The sequence below is a fragment of the Fistularia commersonii genome, chromosome 6 (assembly GCF_037954325.1).
Source record: "Fistularia commersonii isolate RoL2024-O1a breed Wild chromosome 6, RoL_Fcom_v1.0, whole genome shotgun sequence".
NCBI classification, from domain to species: Eukaryota; Metazoa; Chordata; class Actinopteri; order Syngnathiformes; family Fistulariidae; genus Fistularia; species Fistularia commersonii.
The window spans coordinates 19,715,880-19,735,236 of record NC_141289.1 but is presented as its reverse complement, the minus strand read 5'-3'; the positions used below and the strand labels follow the sequence as shown (position 1 = coordinate 19,735,236).

Below are 19,357 nucleotides of genomic sequence, written 5' to 3'. Positions count from 1 at the left end.
GTCAAAGCAGCAAAAAAATGACTATGTTAATAAATATGAGAAAAATATAAACAAAAGACAATGAATAGATAGAAAAAGACATCCATAAAAAATTGACAACAATATGAACAACAACAAGGATAAAAACAGAGACAAAAAACAACAGCAAGGGTGAGAATAGTGCAGAGCTAGATCCCAGTTGAGAGTCATTTCTCCACAAACAAACTGTTTGCAAACATTTGTTGCTGTCTCACCTCATCTGTCAGCCTGTCAAAACAAGAAGGGGCTCAGAGCTGATCCCTGATGAAGTCCCACCTCCACCTTGAACTTCTCTTTTACGCCTACAGCACACCGCACCACTGTCTCACGGCGAGCATACAAGTCCTGCACCGGTCAAACATACTTCTCTGCCACTCCATACCTCCTCACTCATATGCTTTTTCTAGGCCTACAAAAGAGCAATGCAGCTCCTTCTGGCCTTCTCTGTGCTTCCTGAAAAAAAAAACGAGACAGGTTCAGAATTGATATTGATGACTCTTGTGATTTCTGTTGAATAAATGAAGACTCTATGGTGCTTTTATTTCATTTTTGCTTGTACTCACAAATATTCTGGTTAAATGGACAAGCCTTGATCGAGGGGAGAACTGGATTCTCTCTTTAGCCTTTTTCATTAGTATGAAGGCCAAGCCAAGGAAAAGGACTTCATTTTCTTGTACAAATTGTTCTACTTTTGGGAAAATTTCACATTCACAAATTAAAAATAGACAAACAGCAAAGAAAACTTCACCGGCGTTCAACAGGAAACATATCAATACAGCATCGTTTTAAATGGATCTCAAAACCCAAAAGCAGTAAAAACTACCTTTATTTTGGAAACATGTATTAAATATTTGCGTGTATGTGTATAACTGCATAGAAAGTATTTTAGTTATACTCTTTTTTTATGTCTGTGATTGTTATATATATTGTGCTACTACTGGCCAAACGGATTTGGTGTGTATATATTTGTTAATAATAAAAAAATATGGTAAACTGAGATACAGGAGGTTTAAAATGGAAAGAGGCTGTCAAAGTTGTAAAATAACATAAAGAACAAATAAAGTGACAACGGCGGCAGAAACACCAAGGAGTGAAGAGGAAAAAAAAACTCAAACCCTGCAGGAGCTGACTTAAAATTTAAAGTCAGTGATGTTTAGATGTGATCTTGTCATAAAGGCTGAATTTTTCAGGGTAATGGATCATCGAAAGATGTCATTTGAATATTATTACATTCCTTCTCATGTTTAATCAGCCACATGTTCAAGCAATGACATCATCCCTCTATATATGATACTACGTACTTTAAAGTGTATTTCCTGTTTTTCTTGCAAAGGAGCCTTTTCTGGTCTCTCGGTTTCTTCAGGGTTCTCCAGTTTCCACCCACAGACAAAAACATGCAGGAGGTTTACTGGAGAACCTCAGTTGCCCTGCTGTGTGAATGAAGGAGTGAGTGAATAACAACGACTCTTCTCAGTGGATCCATCTTGACTCCAGGTCACCTCAACTCCTCACCTGAAACTGCGATTTGTCGCCACCTAGTGGTTATTTATGTGCATTGCATGTCGAAGTCTTGGAATCTCTTGTTAAAATTGATTTCATACTAATTTACTTCATTTGGAATTTATGGGACACGTTAATTTACATGGCCTTACTTTATTTTTTCTAATTTTACACAACGTAACCATCTGGCCTTTTTTTAAAACTGCATGCCATTATATCTATCATTATATCTTATATTCTATGACGGCGACCATAATACGCAGAAAGTTTCTTTTCAGTTTTACGCAACATTTTTCGGGCAAACAGTGAGCAAATTGGGAAAACAAAGGAAGACAAAAAAATATCCAGGAGATAGTAGGGAAGAAAAGTCAAAGCAAGCAAAGAAAACAGGTTTAAAAGCTGTATATAAGCATATATAAGGGTTCAATGACATCCTTCTGCTCACAGCGACATTAAAAGCCATCATTATCAGCCTGTAGTGTGTTTTTCAACTTTCATTTGGGGTTTGACTCCAAATCTAGACCTCCATTTGATTTCCTTTGTCTCATTTTTGTGTGATTTTGCTGTCAGCACATACAACTATGTACAGATCAAATTATTTCATAAGAATATTTCATTCATTCACATCTAGGATGTGCTATTTTGTGTTTGCATCATTTTTTTTGAGTGTACATAGATCCAAAAAGTAGGGGACATTTACTAGATACAGCAAATTACGTATTTATTCAGACTTCAGAAGCCTATTTTTACTAAATGATGGGCACCTGTCATGTCTTTACGCCTCTAATAAGGTTGGTTTCAATGAGTTTTGGACTTAAACATCACATGTTTTTTGATTACCAACGTGGAGTGGATTTTTTAATTGTTTTTTTTCCGCCCCTCAACCCCAGTACGTCTGTTACGATTTCATATCATCTCATTGTATGTGCTAGTTGTACCCGTCGTGTTGATGTCTCCATGACGACGGGGACGACGGCTGTCAAGGCGACGGAAGCCTCTTCACCCCGACTGCGATGATCATCGTCTCCATGGTGATCGTCACCATAGCGATGGCCATCTTCCCTAGGGTATTCATCGTTACCATGGCGATCTCTCATCTTCTACGGCGATAATCACCATCTTAAAGACTGTCATCACCACCATGGTCGTCATGGCGACCTCCTCCCTGGAGGCCGGGGGTTCCGAGTCGCCGGCTGCGACGGGAAGACCCAAGAGGAAGTCGACTCCAAATGTTTTCAAGTTGCCGGATCCACCAGAGGATTCCTGTGAAAACGGGCGGCGATTGTTTGTTTACGACGAGAAAAACACGGAGAACTTTTTCCAGATTCTTCAAGAAACGTTCTAATGTTAGATGACGGAAGTCCTGAGGGAAGCGATTTTCTTCTTCTTCTTCTCTACAATAACGGAGCGGTTTTATTTACGACTGCTTTGCCTCCTTATTGTCAGATCCCAAAGAGACAACAAAAAGGTTAATATGTGCAGCTTTAAACAGCAGCAGTCAGAACGGCAAAGGAACATTATATGTGAATAAAATATACGACTTAAATGGTGTAAAAGAGTGTGTAAAGCGGTGAGGTGCAGTCAGGGGAGGCAGGAGAGGCCGTGCCTCACTTGCCAATCTTGAAAGAAAAATGTCAAATGAAAAAAAAAGAATTAAATGATTATATTTATCAGTGATTTGCACTATAAATGTACTTTTCATTTAACTTGACCACTTTTAGATTGTTTTTGATTCAACATTGCTTGATTACTTTTCAAATACTGAGAAGAGACGTGCGCTGAGGCTGCGGACTGTTGAGCCTCAGCGCAGACTGACTTCCGGCATGCTCTGCAGCAGGTGGCTGTCTCTCTGTATGTCGCCATTAAAATGTTTAAAGACTTTTGCTATATAAATTACATTTCCAATTCGTCATCAACTGTATGTGTGTTACTAGTTTCTTGTGTTGAGCGATCATAAATCGGCTGCAAAGAGCCACTGAGTGAGGCACGGGGTTCTCCTGCCTCACGGTAGGGGGCGCTTGTGATTCCAGAATCTCTTCCTGCGACTCGCCGGCTATTTTCTAAATTGGAATCACAATTTGCAATTTTCAATTTGCAAAAATTGCAATTTTCTAAATTGGACTCTCAAGGCCTTCATTTATAAGTAAAAGTAGGACTAAATATGCTTTTTTGTATGAAAAAGTTTGTATGTGTGAAGAAAGCTGATGAGATTTTAAAGATAACCGAACGATAAATAAGCTACTCTGGAGCACCTCACTGATAAAAGAACATCCCACAGAAAATACACAGGATAAAAAAAAAGTAGTGGTTTTAAAATATTAACAATAATACTGGTAGCGTTATCAAACAATAACTTTGAGAAATATGATCTTTTCACGAGAAGCCCAAATGTTGAACGGTGTAAAAACTCATATTCAACCTAGATCGCTCATCAGTCACTGCTGAGCTGTGTGATCGACGGTGGGACCGATCAACTTCAAATTCTGCATTGATCAATAATGTGTGAACATAAATATATACATTTATATACAGTCCAAAAAGATGTGGCAGGTTAATTTTGATTTTTTTTTTCCCTGGACTCAAGATTCAAAGCGTTTATTTATTTTTTTTGTGACAATAAATGCTTGAATCATGGAAAAAAAAAAATAAAAAAAATAACGTGCTGGAAAATATAAATATAAAATAAATATATATATGAATATAAATATAAAAATGATGTTTTTTTGGACTGTGGGAGGAAACCCATGCAAACTCCACGCTCTGAGTCGAACGCTAAGTAAAAGCTGCGCCGCCCGATCCAAACACCAATAAACCGTCAAAAATAGTCACTCGTACTAATCAATCGCACCATAAAGAGCCGTGTGTTTTTACCCGGTTTTATTAAACGTTTCACCTGTGAACAGATACCTCATAAATATACAGGACAGAACGACACGGCACGTTACATTCAGCGGTTGCACCGACGCCCGGCGCTCGACGTGGAACCTCGACGACGACGTCCAAACACACGGCCTTCGGATGTCACACAAATAATAACAATAATCATAATAAACAATCCGTCTGCCTCGTAAAGCTTGATTTCTTAGGGTTTCCAAAAACATCGTCCTGATTCCTACAAACGTGGTGTTTCGGCCTCTACGATCCGAAATTTGATCGGAAAAAAAAAAAAAAAAACGGCGATCGGTGAGCGTGTGTCATCTGCGGTTTTAAAAATATCACCTCGACCCAAAAACGCCGGTTTCATGATGGGAAATTTCATTAAAATGGTTAAAATAAAAAAAAAATAAAAAAAATTTAGATCCATATTTATGTCAATTATTTTTTTTTGAATTAAAATAATATTTTTTGCAAATAGGATCATTTCTACCTCTAATTTTCCGCTTCGTTTTGAGGAAAAAACGACGATTCGAGTTGAGTTTTTTTCGCCTCTTGGATTCGGAAACTAAAGAGCGAAGGTGTCGTCGCGAGGAAGCCGCTGGCAGTGTCTCGTCTGATATGTAGAAACATCCTCAGCTCTGGTCGACAGCTTTGCATTTCGTAAAATAAATGCCAAATAAAACAAATCGAAATAAAAAAAAAAAAAACAGCGAATCTCAAATATCCAGTGGGATGGGAGAGAAGCCACAGTACGAGGTTATGGAGAAAACGCCAATACTGAACGCAGGAACTCAACTTTGGATATTTACACACCTTTCCTTGTCATTCACACACACATGTAGAGATAAATATTCACAAACACACACACACACACACACACACACACACACACGGATAGAGCGCGAGTGTTCTGGGGGAGATTACATTCCACCATGTAGTGATGACGAAGTGAGGAAAGTTTTCTTTCATAAATATATATATATATGTATGTAGGACACTATGGAAACCTGCTACTTCCTGTTTCAGACGGATCCAGCCGGCGTCTGAGAGCGTCCGCCGTAAAAGCCGAGCTTCCCTCCGAGGGCAGACGGACGCCGCCGCCGCCGCCGTCGTCGTCGTCGTCGTTGAAGGGGAGCTTTTGCTCTGCGCCGGATCATGAGTCGGATCAGAGCAGCCCGTCCAGGTTCTTCTCCGTCTTCTCCTGGTCGGCGGAGCTCTCCTGGGGGCTGTACAGGTTGTGGTAGTCCCGCAGGATGGTGACCACGTCGTGGTGGCCAAAGTGGACCGCCTCGTCCATCGGCGTGTTGCCCCACCTGCGGAAACACACACACACACACACACACACACACACACAAAAAAAAAAGCTTTCGTTAAATCGTCACCATGATAATCGGGTTCTTCCATCCCGAGGAGGTGGTACCTGTCTCGGGGCACCGGGTTGACCTTACAGGCCTCCAACAGGAAGCGCACCACCTCGGCGTGACCTGGAACACACACACACACACACGTGTTAGCCTGAGGCGGGATCAAGCGGTTGGCGGCGTTGGTTTTGTGGGAGGAGCTACCCTCGGCGGCCGCCACGTGCAGCGCCGTCCTGGAGTCGTAGTCCCTCTGCTCCATGTCCATGGACGACAGCGCGAACCTGCGGCGCAAATGCACTCCATTAAGCTCGATTAAAATTCAATTTATTTTCCTAAAAATCCAGGGGACCCTCGCTATTTCAAATTTTTTTTTTGTTTTTGTAATTTTTTTTTTTTGTAATTCAGTTTTTTTTTTTGCTTTTTTTTGGGGGGAGTATTTGATATTTTTTTCATGTTTAAAGTAGCCATTTTCTTGCCTAAGAACAAAGAAACAGTAAAAAATACAGTAAAATTCAACAAAAAGTCATTTTATAAAATAAATAAGATACATGATCACAGGAATTGGAAGATATCGTACCAAGTGACGAACCGAATTGTATTTCAATGTTTATTGTACGTTACAATTATCCAAAAGTGTTTAGTGTATTGCAGACGTGGGCGTTTTACGTTTTTGTGTTTTTATCCGGCCTGCCAAACTATTTTCTTTGAAGATTTCAATATTTTAATATTTTATATATTATTATTCAATATATTATATTATTTTCTTTGAGTATTTTCAATCAATTCTCATTTAGAAACTCATTTTTTCCCTTTGATTAATTTTGTATGGATGGTTACATACAAAATAATGTCGGAACATTTATATGATCATTAGGGATTTTAAAGTTGAAATAAAATCCCCCGAAATTTAAATATTTCAACTGCAATTTTCATTTTGTTCAATTTATGTGATACCTAGTTGACCCGCGCATAAAAATTAAATAAGAAATGTGGCCCCAAAATGATCCCAAAGAGAAAAAAAAAAAAAAATCGGTGAATATATTGTATGTATTGTTGTAATATTTACCGAAACTTTGGTGAAAGTTGCAGTGACTGAACGCCAAAGAAACACGACGTGGGAATAAAATGTTCGACTTGAATGGAGTAAAAGCCTGCATAAAGCAGTGAGGCGCCGTCAGGGGAGGCAGGAGAGGCCGTGCCTCACCTGCCAATCATGGACAGAAAAAAAAAAATAGAAAAATAAAAAGGGGGGAGGAGAACTCGGACTCGTTCGAACTGCGTTTTGCTTTTCGGGCGAAGCGAAAACGGTTCGGACGTTGCGACGGAAATGACAGATGACATCACTTCGCCGCGGTTTTTAAACTCCGGACGGGACAAACACTGCTGACTTTCGCACCTCCTGAGGGCCGACACGTCTCCGGTGTAAGCAGCAAACAGCAGGTTGATCACAGACTTCACCTGAAACAACAGGAACATCATCACCTTCCTGCGCCGCCGCCGCCGCCGCCGGGCGAAGCGAGCCGGGTTGGGACTCACCCTCTGGTCTCCGCCCTCCCTGCGGGGGTCCAGCTTCTTAGCAAAGTGCCTCAGATTGTCGTAGTTGTGGAAGTTGAAGAGCGACACCAGGTCCTGCGGGAGGAGGAGGAGGAAACGCCGCGTCACGTTCACCGCCACGACGGCGAAAACCGGGCGGGTGGTTTTTATAAGACGTTTAATGGCGATAAGGCGTATTTATGACCGGTTCAGTCTGGTTTTTAGTCCACGAGCTGTTTGCAGACGGACCGACAAGCCTTATCTTGATATCCAGCACTGAACCGGACGAAATCCAACAAAACAAAACCTACCACCCCGACTCTGTTGTCTTTTTTTTTTTTTAAATCCTTATTATTCTCAGCCCATTCGCATTCCTGCTTATTCTTGTCATCGCTACCGTCACTCCTTCGACGTTCCCATCCTTGTCGTTATCGTTGGTTGTCTATTTTCACCCTTGCTGTTGTTGTTATTGTTATTTTTCTCTCTGCTGTCTATGTATTTGTGGATGCCTTTTGCGGCCTTCTACTTGTCTGTTAATATTCATATTTATTGACACTACAACTGTTAGGCTGCTGTGACAACAGATTTTCCCTGATGCGGATCAATAAAGTTCCTCTTATCAATACGAGCCCACGAGACACAGATTATTATGCTGCTATTTGAAATGGAACTTGTAAAATTCAGATTATGGTTGCACACATGATGTCTGGTATTGTGAAATAAAATGAATGGGGGCCTTTTTTTGCTACGAGGTGAAAAATCCTCCCACGGGATTGGCAACGACTGCTTTTTTTATATTTATATTAATATTTCCTGTTACGCTGCTGTGACTACAGAATGTCCCCTATGAGGATCGATAAAGTTATTATCTTAAAACGTGTTTTCCCTGTTCAGGAAAGGAAAATAATTGGAAAACAGTGGTGGGCCGCCAGGGCCTGCAAAGCCTTCTCTGCTGGCCTAAAAAAATCTGAATCACAAACTGATTTTAATTATAATTGAATCGTAATTATATTCTGAATCTCGAATGTGATTAAATAATTCCAAAAGGTCTGTCCGCTTCCTTTCATAGTTTTTTCCCCTGACTGTGCAGCTTCCAGACATGTATTTTCATTGAACAAAGAACATTCAACCAATCAGATTTCAGCTGTTACTTGTTGCCAGGCAGGGTCAAAGTCAAAGAAACCTGCCTGGAGGCCAGCAGGGTCCGATTCACAGGCGCTCTGGTGAAAAACAAACGTCGATGAAACTGTTGCTTCAGCCCATCAGATTTTGACTTGTGACACCAAGGCCTTCTAGAAGGCTACGCTAACGTCGTTGTGTCACACGCCTTTTGACTGGATCGTCAGAGAGCTTACTAGCCAGAGCGAGCGGGCTCCATCTATAGCCAGCTGCATGAGCACCATTATAGTTTGTGCAAAGCTTCGTGAACTTAGTGAGCAAGTGCGCAGGGAAACACAACGAAAAGATGAAGAAAAATAGGGAAATCTTAAAAAGACCGACAGTTTTATAGCCATATAACAGTTATAAAGGGGATGAATGGCGCACTACTGAAGGCCTGGGTGTGAAATGCACGGCCGGCACAAACAAACAACATCTACGGAGTCTTTTTTTGTCGTTGTTGTTTTCTCCGGATCGGACCCGGATCTACGGATCTAAGGATCTCGGAGCACGACATGTGAAGGCGAGGAGGCTACCGTGCAGAACTGGATGCCTCGGACGCTGTTGCCCAGCTTATCCAGAGGAGGAGACCAGCACATGATGCCCATGACGTTCGGGACGACCAGCAGGATCCCGCCTGCCACGCCGGATTTGGCCGGCAGCCCCACCTGGAACACACACACACACACACACACACACACAGTTTGGCGGTCACTGGCCACGCCGGCGTCGCGGCGAGGAGAAGCGGCGGCGGCGGCGGAGGAGGGCGGACACCGACGTGGAAGGCGAACTGTCCGGAGAAGTCGTACATGCCGCAGGAATGCATCAGACTCAGGGTGTTCCGCACCGCCTCCGGGCTCAGCACCCGCTCGCCTGTGATTGGACAGAAGCCGCCGTTGGCCAGCGTGGCCGCCATGACGCTGGCGCTCTCGCAGGTCACCTCGATGGAGCACAGCTGAGGAGAGGAAAAGCGGCACCTGAAGGCATCTGACGGACGTCGGAGGGGGGGGATGGACACCAGCTGATTTTACCTGGAAGTAGAAGTCCAGGATGGACGTCATGTCCGTCCCCTCAGGAAAACACTGGAAGCACAACAAGATGTTCAGTCCCCCTGCATCAGCAGAGCTTTGGACTCTTGAAGATTCAAAGTCTTCAGATTCCAGGTGGAGGTCAGGAAGCAGCTAAGGATGACAGAATGCTGAAGAAGACAACCATCAGACCTGCTGAGAGAGGATCTGAGGGTCAACATTGGATGACGGTTCCCTGCTACATTACCTCTTCTTCTTCTGTTCCTTTGGACTTCTCCCTTCAGGGTCTCCACAGCGAATCCACCTTCTCCATCTAACCCTCTTCTCTGGATCCTCCTCTCTCACACCAACTACCTTCATATCTTCTCTCACCACGTCCATAAATCTACTCTTTGGTCTTCCTCTAACTCAGTGGTCGCCAACCCGCGGCTCTTTCATCTTTACACTGCGGCTCCGAGTGTCATGGGAAAATAAATGATAAATATTTAATTGAAGCATATTTCATTTGTGTTAATTCCTTTTTTTAACTTTTAGTTCTAAGTTGGAAGATTATTGTGATCTTGAAAGATTAGATAAAATTATATTTATTATTTTTCACCGCTCAAAATAACGTCACACTGGCGGAAGCCGGTATACCCGCCGGCCGGTAAAGTCCCGATTTGCAGATGCTGTGCGCAGAAGTTCAGGAGCAGAAGTCCCATAAACCAGGTAAAATAAATATTTATGAAGATATTTTGCAAATATTTATTTTTCATTGTTTGCTGACAGAGTGATTTTCTGATTCTGATCAGCCAATCACATGCCGTATGAGATCTGGCATGGGTACAATCGGAGTTCCCGATGCTGGGTATCTTTGTTTCACCAATGAGATCTTGTATTGATGATGAATTTTGAATTTTGAATGAATTTTAGTTTAATTTGGCAACCCGCGGCTCCGAGTGGCTTGGGAAAATACATTTAATTGAAGTGTATTTTATTTGTTTTAGTTATTTTTTTAAAATTTTAGTTCGAAATTGGAAGATAATCGTGATCTTGAAATATCAGAATGAAATTATGTTTATTATTTTTAGACGCTCAAAATAAACGTCACACTCGCGGAAGCCGGTATACTTGCCAGATTTGCAGATGCTGCACGTAGAAGTTCCATTAACCAGGGTAAATAAATATTTATGAAGATATGTTGCAAATATATATTTCCTATTGTTTACGGACACAGTTATTTTTTTTCCCGATTTATTTTTAAAATTCAGGTAAAGGCTCCGCTACACGCTCTGAAAGCCCAAAGCTCAAAATGAGTTCATTACATAAATAAAATTTAATTTTCTCTGTAATACTTTGTGAATTTCAGAAGCAACACACGACACACTTGTTTATACAAAGTGTAAAGGTAATAAAAAGCAATATATACAGTGGTACCTTTATTTTAGACGTCAAAAAGTAACTGCGGCTCCCAGTGTTTTCTTTTCCGAGGAAACCGGGTCCAAATGGCTCTTTGGGTGTTACGGGTTGCCGAACCCTGGTCTAAACCTTCAATTCCAGCATCCGTCCATCAACATATTCACTATCCCTCCTCTGTCCATGACCCAAACATCTCTGCCTGGCTTCTCCAACCTTCTCTCCAAAACATCTAGATTCAAAGGGTAGAAAAAATTTCCCTGTCCGGTTGCTGTCCGCAGTGCATTTGGATACATTATTATGGTATGAATACAACCGTTGCGATAGAACAGCGGTGATGTAATAAGACGTTTGAGTGCAGCTTGGTGTGCAACTCACTCCCGAAGAGAACCTCAACATCTTCATCTGTGCGACCTCCAGCTCTGCCTCCTGTCTTTTGGTCGTTGTCACAGTTCGTAGATGGCCTCAGCACTGACTCGTACTCACTGCTACATGTCCACTATCCTACAAAGAACATCTGAATTCTTCTCCAAGGTCTCCATACTGTGGAACAGTAAAGTATTGTCCGTTTTTTTCTCTTTCTTTGGATGCTGACCGCCATCACGATCGGGCGACAAATCATCCGAAGAACCCGAAGAACCGGACGACTGAACCCTGGAAAGCATGAAAGGATGCCACAAAGCAGGCGAGTCCAAAGTCCGGCCCGCGGGCCAAAATGCGGCCCGTGTCCGAATTTCCATCGGCCAGCAGCTTCTGACATAAAATCAGTAATAAACTTCTAATCCGGCAGCCCGTTTTTCTACTTTAGATCCAAGTCTGACATTGAAATCATGAAAAACACTGCATTTATCCTTTTTGATAAGGAGTAATCCAAGGATTCATAAAGCCCTCAATGTTTTGTACTTCTAAATAATATCACTGTTGGTGTTTTTTTTTCCTGTTCACATGTTTTGAATGCAGGAGTTCATAGTAAGCATTTCATAGTGAATACTGTATTTTTCTACTACGTAGTACTCTTACCTCCGCCACTTTTTGTAATAGCAGATGGGAATATTACAGAGGATCCCCAAAAACGGCACCTATTAGGACACATGCTTTCCAAATTCAAACTCAAGGCTATCAGAGACGCAGTAGATGATGGGAAAAGAGCAGCCGCCAAAGAATTCGACATTCTTTGGTGGCGTCTAATGCGTTGTGCCTTACGGTCCGCAAACTACAGTTATATGTCATGTTTCGAATGAACCTGGATATGTTCAATCTCTGAAATCTTCGTCAAGAAAATCTTCATGTCTTGGCCGCTGGACTTGAATTTCTTTCGGTTCTAGCGACCTGTGGGGAGTTTCCCAAGAGAACCGCCAGGTTTTTGGTGGTTTGTTGTGAAAATGGAAGTGTCGATCTGCAGAAACTGTGTGTAAAGGCCTTACATCCGGGGCCGGTTGCCAAGACAAGAAGGTTTGGACAAGAATTCACCACGACCTAGACGGCTGAGAACTTCCACGGGCGAATCTTTCTGATTTTACGTTGTTTTCAAACATGAAAGACAGAGCGATTTGGGTAAAAACTTTTACATTTGTGTTCTTTGTTAGCACGTGAAAAGTATTCGCAATCAAAAATGTCACGACGTAGTTAATTTGCATTTAATGCTAACGCTTCAGAGATTGAATGGTCATCCCTCACACCTCACCAAATACGTCCCTCTTCGCGAAAAGTTTAAGGATACGGGACGAACACAAAGAGATCTACGACCGATGACCTTTGACCTCACCTTCTTCTCCTTCAGGTAGTAGCCGATGGCAAAGTTCCTGTCTCCGGACTCGCGCTCCGACTGGAAACTGCGACACAGACGGGAGGGTTTGCTGACAGTCTGGAGGTTTGTGGTGTTTACAAGCCGGTTATTTGGCCGCCGCCGTCGTCGTCGCTCAACTCACGTTGCGTTGCTGAAGCCCACGTACTCGTTTCCCGCCAGCTTGTTCATGAAGTTCATCACCTGTGAAGCAGGAAGCCGTGCTGCCGTCAGAAAAACCTCCCAGGATGCGTCATTTGCACGAGCCGCGTGCGTTTGTTATTTTTCCACGAGCTGAAATGATTCTCGCTTGATTTTTAGAATAGAATAAGCCTTTATTCGTCCCACGGTGGGGAAATTTCAATCGAGACTGCAGAAAAATTGGACGGTGCAGTCGAGGTAGTTTAGCCAAAGGGAGAGCAACAAAAAAAAAAAATGTAAATATTATAAGATAAACGGCAGCTAGCTAGTTTAAACACATGGTAAAAGCCAGGTTTGCAAATCTTAACTGGAAAAACATGAGGAAAAAGGGCTCTGCTTGGGATGGGAGCTGAGTTTTCTGATCTTTTTCCAGGTGTTTTATATAAAACTATTTCCTGATGTTGCTTTTCTTAGATTTAAAACCTACAAAACAAAGGTAAAACATAAATAAAACATATCAAAAAATGAATGTATTTCATACGGTCTTGGTATCCAGGCGCTACCTGGGCTTTTAGCAGCAGACACTGGATTTAAAATAAAAACATGAATAAATTCTAAAAATTAAAAAAATAATCATAAAATCAAAAATATCAAATCTTTGATCTAGCTTGAATTGCTCATTTGTTAACATATATACATATACACACACACATATGTATATACTGTATAAACATATACATATACACACACATACATACTGTATAGACATTTACATACACACACACACACACATATATATATATATATATATATACACACATACAAACACACACACACTTATATATACACATACATAAATAAGTATGTGTATATATAAGTGTACAGTATATATACACACACACACACATACGTATAGACTGTATAAACATATACCCGCACATATATACTGTATAGACACACACACACACACACACACACACACACACACACACACACACACATATACATATACATATATATATGTAAAATGTCACCAAGAAATTCCAAGTGACATTTAGGCCATAAAACAATAATCTGGAAGAAATATTCATTAATATCAAACATAATCATGAGATAATCTTTTCCCAAGCCCCGCTTAATACTCACATAATCAAATTTCTCAGCGTTGCTGGCTCCTTGCTGCAACACACACACACACACACACACACACAAACACAAGTGACAGTATTAACACACGTGTGTGTGTGTAGAACCGCGAGGCGAAAGCAATGACATCACTCACGTCTGCACCAAGTCATTAGCTCTATTATTACATCTAAGGGTGTGTTTACGTTACGGGCCGATCAGTAAGGTAAGGGATGACTTGCAGCCGGTTGGCCTGGGGTTGTGGGGGGTTGAGACGAGCTGCGGGTGGGCGAGGTGTGGATTAACAGTTAATTCGCTCGGAGTTTCTACTGCGGTGAAAGCGGAGACACACCCGGCGTGGAAAGTATTGGGGGAGGATATTAGCGGTAACAAGGGGGTTAACGTGGTGATTCGTCTGCACGCCGGCTGGTCAACGGGTCGCTTTGGAAAAACAAACGGCCTTCGCAGAAATTCACCTGAAAATAGCTCAAAAAAAATAAAAAAAAAAACTGAAAACTAGGAGCTACCCATATATGTATATAATGTATATACACACACGGAATATCAGCATATCTAAAATCCAAAGACTAAATAAATACCTGAAGTAAACACCTGTATCAGCCCTACATTTGTAACAAAGAGCAAAAAAGCTTCTTATCTACAAAATTAGCTTTTTATTTCTAGCCGGAAAACCCCTTTAAAAAAAAAAAAAACTTTTTTGTAAATTTACCGTAATTTCTGGACTATAAGCCGCAACATTTTCCACACGCTTTGAACACTTAAACCCAACGCAGCTCATTTATGGATTTTTATTTTGGGCTAGCGAGCTTCGCGCCGCTAAAACATTTAGCCTCGCCACATCGCACCGATGAAATGACTGTGACACCAAAAAAAAATGAAGTGAACAGTTTCATCATCTTATTTATCATTCATCTTTTTCATCAGTCGTGTTACAGGCACTGTTCAGAAAAACGCATTTCCAGAATGTATTTGTAGATCTTAGCGCTATATATCTAATTAAAAAAAAAAAAAAAAGTAAATATCTCAGGACAAATGCAACCTATATATGTACACATAGATTTATTTAGTTAGTTTCAGTCAGTGCGGCTTATATTCAGGTGCGCTCTATAGTCTGGAAATTATGGCAAATATATATGCACATATGATAAATCGGTGTATCTGATATCCAGAAACTGAATAAATACCTAAAACTTCCAAGATACAGTATCAGCCCTATATTTGTAAAAAAAGACCAAAAACCCCTTTTAAAAAAAAATAAAAAAACAAAAAAAATAAAAGGCGTTTTTTTTTTTTGTTTTTTTTTTTGTCAATTTACCTGTAAAGCTACAAGAAATGGCCCGATACAAGGCTTTGTTGACCATCAGCTGCAGAGTGTGTGTGTGTGTGTGTGTATTCTGCTTGCTGCAGTGGCTTTAGGGTAACATATTGGTTAAAGGCTCCTGTGAGCTGAAAGACGTGCTTCTGCAATGAATTGAACAAACACAAATGAAAGAAAGTATCCGGGCATCTGAGTCGGCGCTGCGCTGTTTATAATCCAGGAATATAAACAGCCGTGGCAGAATGTAGGTGAGACGTGTCGGAGGCCAGAAGGCGATCGCAAAATCTTACACCAAAAGAAGGGGCGAGGCGGGAAATTTACCGAGCCGCAGCAGCGCTCATAAAATCCCAGTGATCCTCAAGACTGGAAAATATGCAACGACACATGAAACCAGACAAGCAGCCTGGAAAGTGATGATTTGTTGTCAATCATGATGACTCAACTCCTCTATAATATCAATTGTTGATAATTATCGTGATCAGACGGTCCATACTGATACTTCGGTAGTGTAAACATAACATTTCCACAGGTTACATTAAATACTTTCTTAGTCACTGGTAATAAACGTCTTGCAGATGTTTAGGCTCGGGAGAACATTTCAGGTGATTTCTTGAAAATTGTGCAGGTTTGTTATTTGAAACATCTCAGGTTTGTTGTTGCTAGCCGTCAGTAAATCCCCACAAAATGACTATTTCATGACGTCATTATTTACCGACATAAACTCCCAGGCGGAATTTCATCCGGCCGGATGACAGTAATTAAAGCGCTTGGAATCTCCATTTTCCTCGGCCTCCTGGGGGAAGCAGGTGACTTCTGCTTTTTAACCGCAGTCACGATTCAGCAGGTGGCGCCGTTGGGTTTTTTTGCACCTTCGACTGAAAGTCAAAGGATGAAGCGCTCAGGTAGCAGCTTGGTGGGAGCTGTTAGTGTGTGTGTGTGTGTGTGTGTGTGTGTGTGAGAGAGAGAGAGGGCAGGACGTGGCAGTGATGCAGCCTCCATCCAAATCCCCTCAGCGTGGTTATCTAACCTTAATCTCCCAGCATACAGTAATCTGGCGGAAACAACTTATCCAAATGATAATAAATCTCTTCTACGCAAGATGGGAATGACTGAAACGGTTTGCATTTGAAACCGGAACGGAAATTAAATGTTTAAAAGTATTTGATTTGTCTCTGCGGCATGATTTCTGGAAAACCTGTGTGTAAAACGTCCCGAAAAGCAGAATGTGAGTCATCGTCATCCCCGGCTTTGCGTGCGCTGGCGTACGTGCGCCGGCCTACCTTGATCAGGGAGGTGCAGACGATGGCGCCGGCGTTGACCATGGGGTTGTGGGGTTTATCTGTCGGAGACAATCAGGGTGGACGTGAGGGGGGGGGAGCAGCGGCGACTGGCACATAAATATACTGCTCAAAAAAATAAAGGGAACACTTGAACAACACAATGTAACTCCAAGTCAGTCACACTTGTGTGAAATCATAGTGTCCACTCAGGAAGCAACACAGATTCATTTGGACTTGTTTTAAGGACATTACATCAAAGTTGGATCAGCCTTGAGTTTGTTTTTACACTTTAATTTTGAGTGTGATTCCTAATCCAGACCTCCATGGGTTGATACAATTGATTTCCATCGATCATTTTTGTGTGATTCTGTTGTCAGCGCATTCAACTGTGTAAAGAGCAAAGTATTTCATAAGAATATTTCGTTCATTTAGATCTAGGATGTGTTTTTTAAGTGTTCCCTTTATTTTTTTGAGCAGTGTATATCACGAGCCGAATCCAAAATGCGACTTAAACCGACGGAGGGGGTTTATCGGACGTTACAAAACGCGTCCTGGGTTCGGTCCTATTGTGCAACGGCTTTTCAAAGAAACGCGGAAAAAACAAACAGCTGGTATATTTCTGCTCTTGAGTCACGGGCGCACAAAGAGAGGAAACCGGCAGATTTTCTCCCGGCAGTTTTCCTTTTGAAAACAAACTGCTTTTACACAACGCCTGGCCTGGGAAGCAGACGAGCGTCTCAAGGAAATCTTTCCATAAACCTTCCCCATTGCAGGAACCACGAATGCTAGCCTGTGCTACGCATTAGCCTTCTTCCATGCAAAGTCCGTCCAATATACCGTAATTTCCGGACGATAGGCCGCGACTTTTCACGTAAACAACGATGCGGCTAATATACGGACTTTTTTTGGGTGGGGGACGCTAACAAGCTTCAAGACGCTAAAACGTTTATCCTCGTCACATCGGACCGATGGAATGACCGGGAAATTCTGAGTCCGTTCAACTCCGACACCGAAGAAGACGACTTTGACGGTTTTAGTGCGCGGGAGGAAGACCGAGATAGCGACCGGCTAGCTGATGCGGCTTATATTGAGGTGCGCCCTATAGTCCGGAAATTACGGTACACTGCCTTGACTCGCATATGAACTGAAGTGACATCCCATTCCTAATCCATAGCGCTCAATATGACCTTTGCAGCTGGAACAGCTTCAGCTCTTCTGGGAAGGCTGTCCGCAAGGTTCAGGAGGGTGTTTATGGCAATTTTTGAGCTTAATTCCAGGAGCGCATTCGTGATGTTGGACCAGGAGGCCTGGCTCTCATTCATCCCAAAGGTGTTCTATGGGGTTGAGGTCAGGACTCTGTGCAGGCCAGTCAAGTTCATCCACGGCCGACTCTGTCCTCCATGTCTTTATGGATCTTGCTTTGTGTCCAGTCATGTTGGAAAAGGAAGGGTCCGGCTCCAAACTCTTCCCATGGACTTGTCCAAAATGTCTTGGTATGATGAAGCTTTCAGAGTTCCTTTCACTGGAACTAAGAGACCAAAAACAAGCGCGGCTCCTGAAAACCAAGCCCACACCATAATCCCCGTCCGCCAACCTCCACACTTGGCACGACGTCGTCAGACAAGTCGCGTCTCCTGGCGACCGCCAAACCCGGACTCGTCCATCCGATTGCCAGATTGGTCACTCCAGAGAAGGCGTCTCCGCCGCTCTAGAGTCCGGCGTGCTTTACACCGCTGCGTCCCGCGGAAACCCAGTCTGTTCTTCGGCTCATCTGACGGCCGCATGAAGTCTGGAGGTCTGTAGCCGTCGACTCTGCAGAAAGTCGGTGACCTCTTGGCACGACGCGCCTCTTCAGCATCCGCCGACCCGCTCCGTCAGTTTACATGGCCTCACACTTCACGGCCGAGTTGCCGTCGTTCCCAAACACTTCCATGTTCTTCTAAGACACCTGACAGTCGACTGTGGAATATTTAAGATGGCCTCCAATCACAGCTCCACGCTGGAAGCTTGTAAAAACACTCTGCATGCTTAGGTGCTTGATTTTAAACACCTGTAGCCGTGGAAGTGATTGCATTCCCATTATTTGGACGGGTGAGCCGATACTTTTGGCCATATAGTGTGTATTCCAAGACGCGATTAAGCAAGATTTCAAATCGAGAAGTGAAAGCAGGAGATGTTATTTTTCGAGCAATTACCACCGGACCTTCTCTCCTCATGAAGCACTGGGTGGAGAGGGTGGCACACAGGCCTCGGGGAGATAAACATCGGATAAACGGGGCGTTTGAGTGGCTTGAAGTCACATATTTGTGATGCAGAGTCTTTCTAAAAAACATTTTTGTCTCCCGCTGAGAGCCAGTAAGCAAACTCAAGGAGAAGACGCTGCATGTGGATGTCGTTTTGCAAAATGTTCACTGAAAAATATTTCTCCTACAACAAATTCATGTGCAAATTTCCCCAGAATTACCAAAGTACTTCGGTTTTTTTTTTTGTTTTTTTTTTCTTTCTAAAAGTTCATTTCTAATGTATTGTCACATTGTCCGAACATTTAGCGAGAAATTTAGCAAATTTGACAAAATAATGAGTGGTGCTAAATCGTTCGGAGGAAAGAAATGATTTGCCACGAAGCGAAGCTGCGATTCTCGTGACATAATCTCTCGTTTGTATGCCGATATATCTCCTCTCAAAATGGAAAGATGAATTTTCAGCATGATCTGCTGGCACGTCTTGAAGAAATTAAAAGACGGACGGCACCAACGTTTTCAACATCCAATGAACATTTCTTATTATGTTCAAATGAGCTCTTTAACGAAGTCCGGTTG

General features: G+C 42.4%; 1 protein-coding gene across 2 annotated transcripts in view; it reads right to left on the bottom strand.

The window, feature by feature from the left end:
• Nucleotides 1-4,380: 4,380 nt before the first annotated feature.
• Nucleotides 4,381-19,357, bottom strand: part of glsa (glutaminase a) — a 38,257-nt gene continuing 23,280 nt past the window's right edge. For both annotated transcript variants that reach the window (XM_086148555.1, XM_086148556.1), the window contains exons 7-18: nucleotides 16,539-16,597; nucleotides 13,941-13,973; nucleotides 12,799-12,857; nucleotides 12,636-12,702; nucleotides 9,479-9,529; nucleotides 9,226-9,402; nucleotides 8,984-9,115; nucleotides 7,293-7,385; nucleotides 7,153-7,214; nucleotides 5,961-6,037; nucleotides 5,816-5,879; nucleotides 4,381-5,708 (exon numbers count right to left, since the gene is read on the bottom strand). In XM_086148555.1, the coding sequence (XP_086004681.1) occupies nucleotides 5,561-5,708; nucleotides 5,816-5,879; nucleotides 5,961-6,037; nucleotides 7,153-7,214; nucleotides 7,293-7,385; nucleotides 8,984-9,115; nucleotides 9,226-9,402; nucleotides 9,479-9,529; nucleotides 12,636-12,702; nucleotides 12,799-12,857; nucleotides 13,941-13,973; nucleotides 16,539-16,597 (1,022 nt within the window). In that variant the 3' untranslated portion in view covers nucleotides 4,381-5,560. The remainder of the gene's footprint in view (nucleotides 5,709-5,815; nucleotides 5,880-5,960; nucleotides 6,038-7,152; nucleotides 7,215-7,292; nucleotides 7,386-8,983; nucleotides 9,116-9,225; nucleotides 9,403-9,478; nucleotides 9,530-12,635; nucleotides 12,703-12,798; nucleotides 12,858-13,940; nucleotides 13,974-16,538; nucleotides 16,598-19,357) is intronic.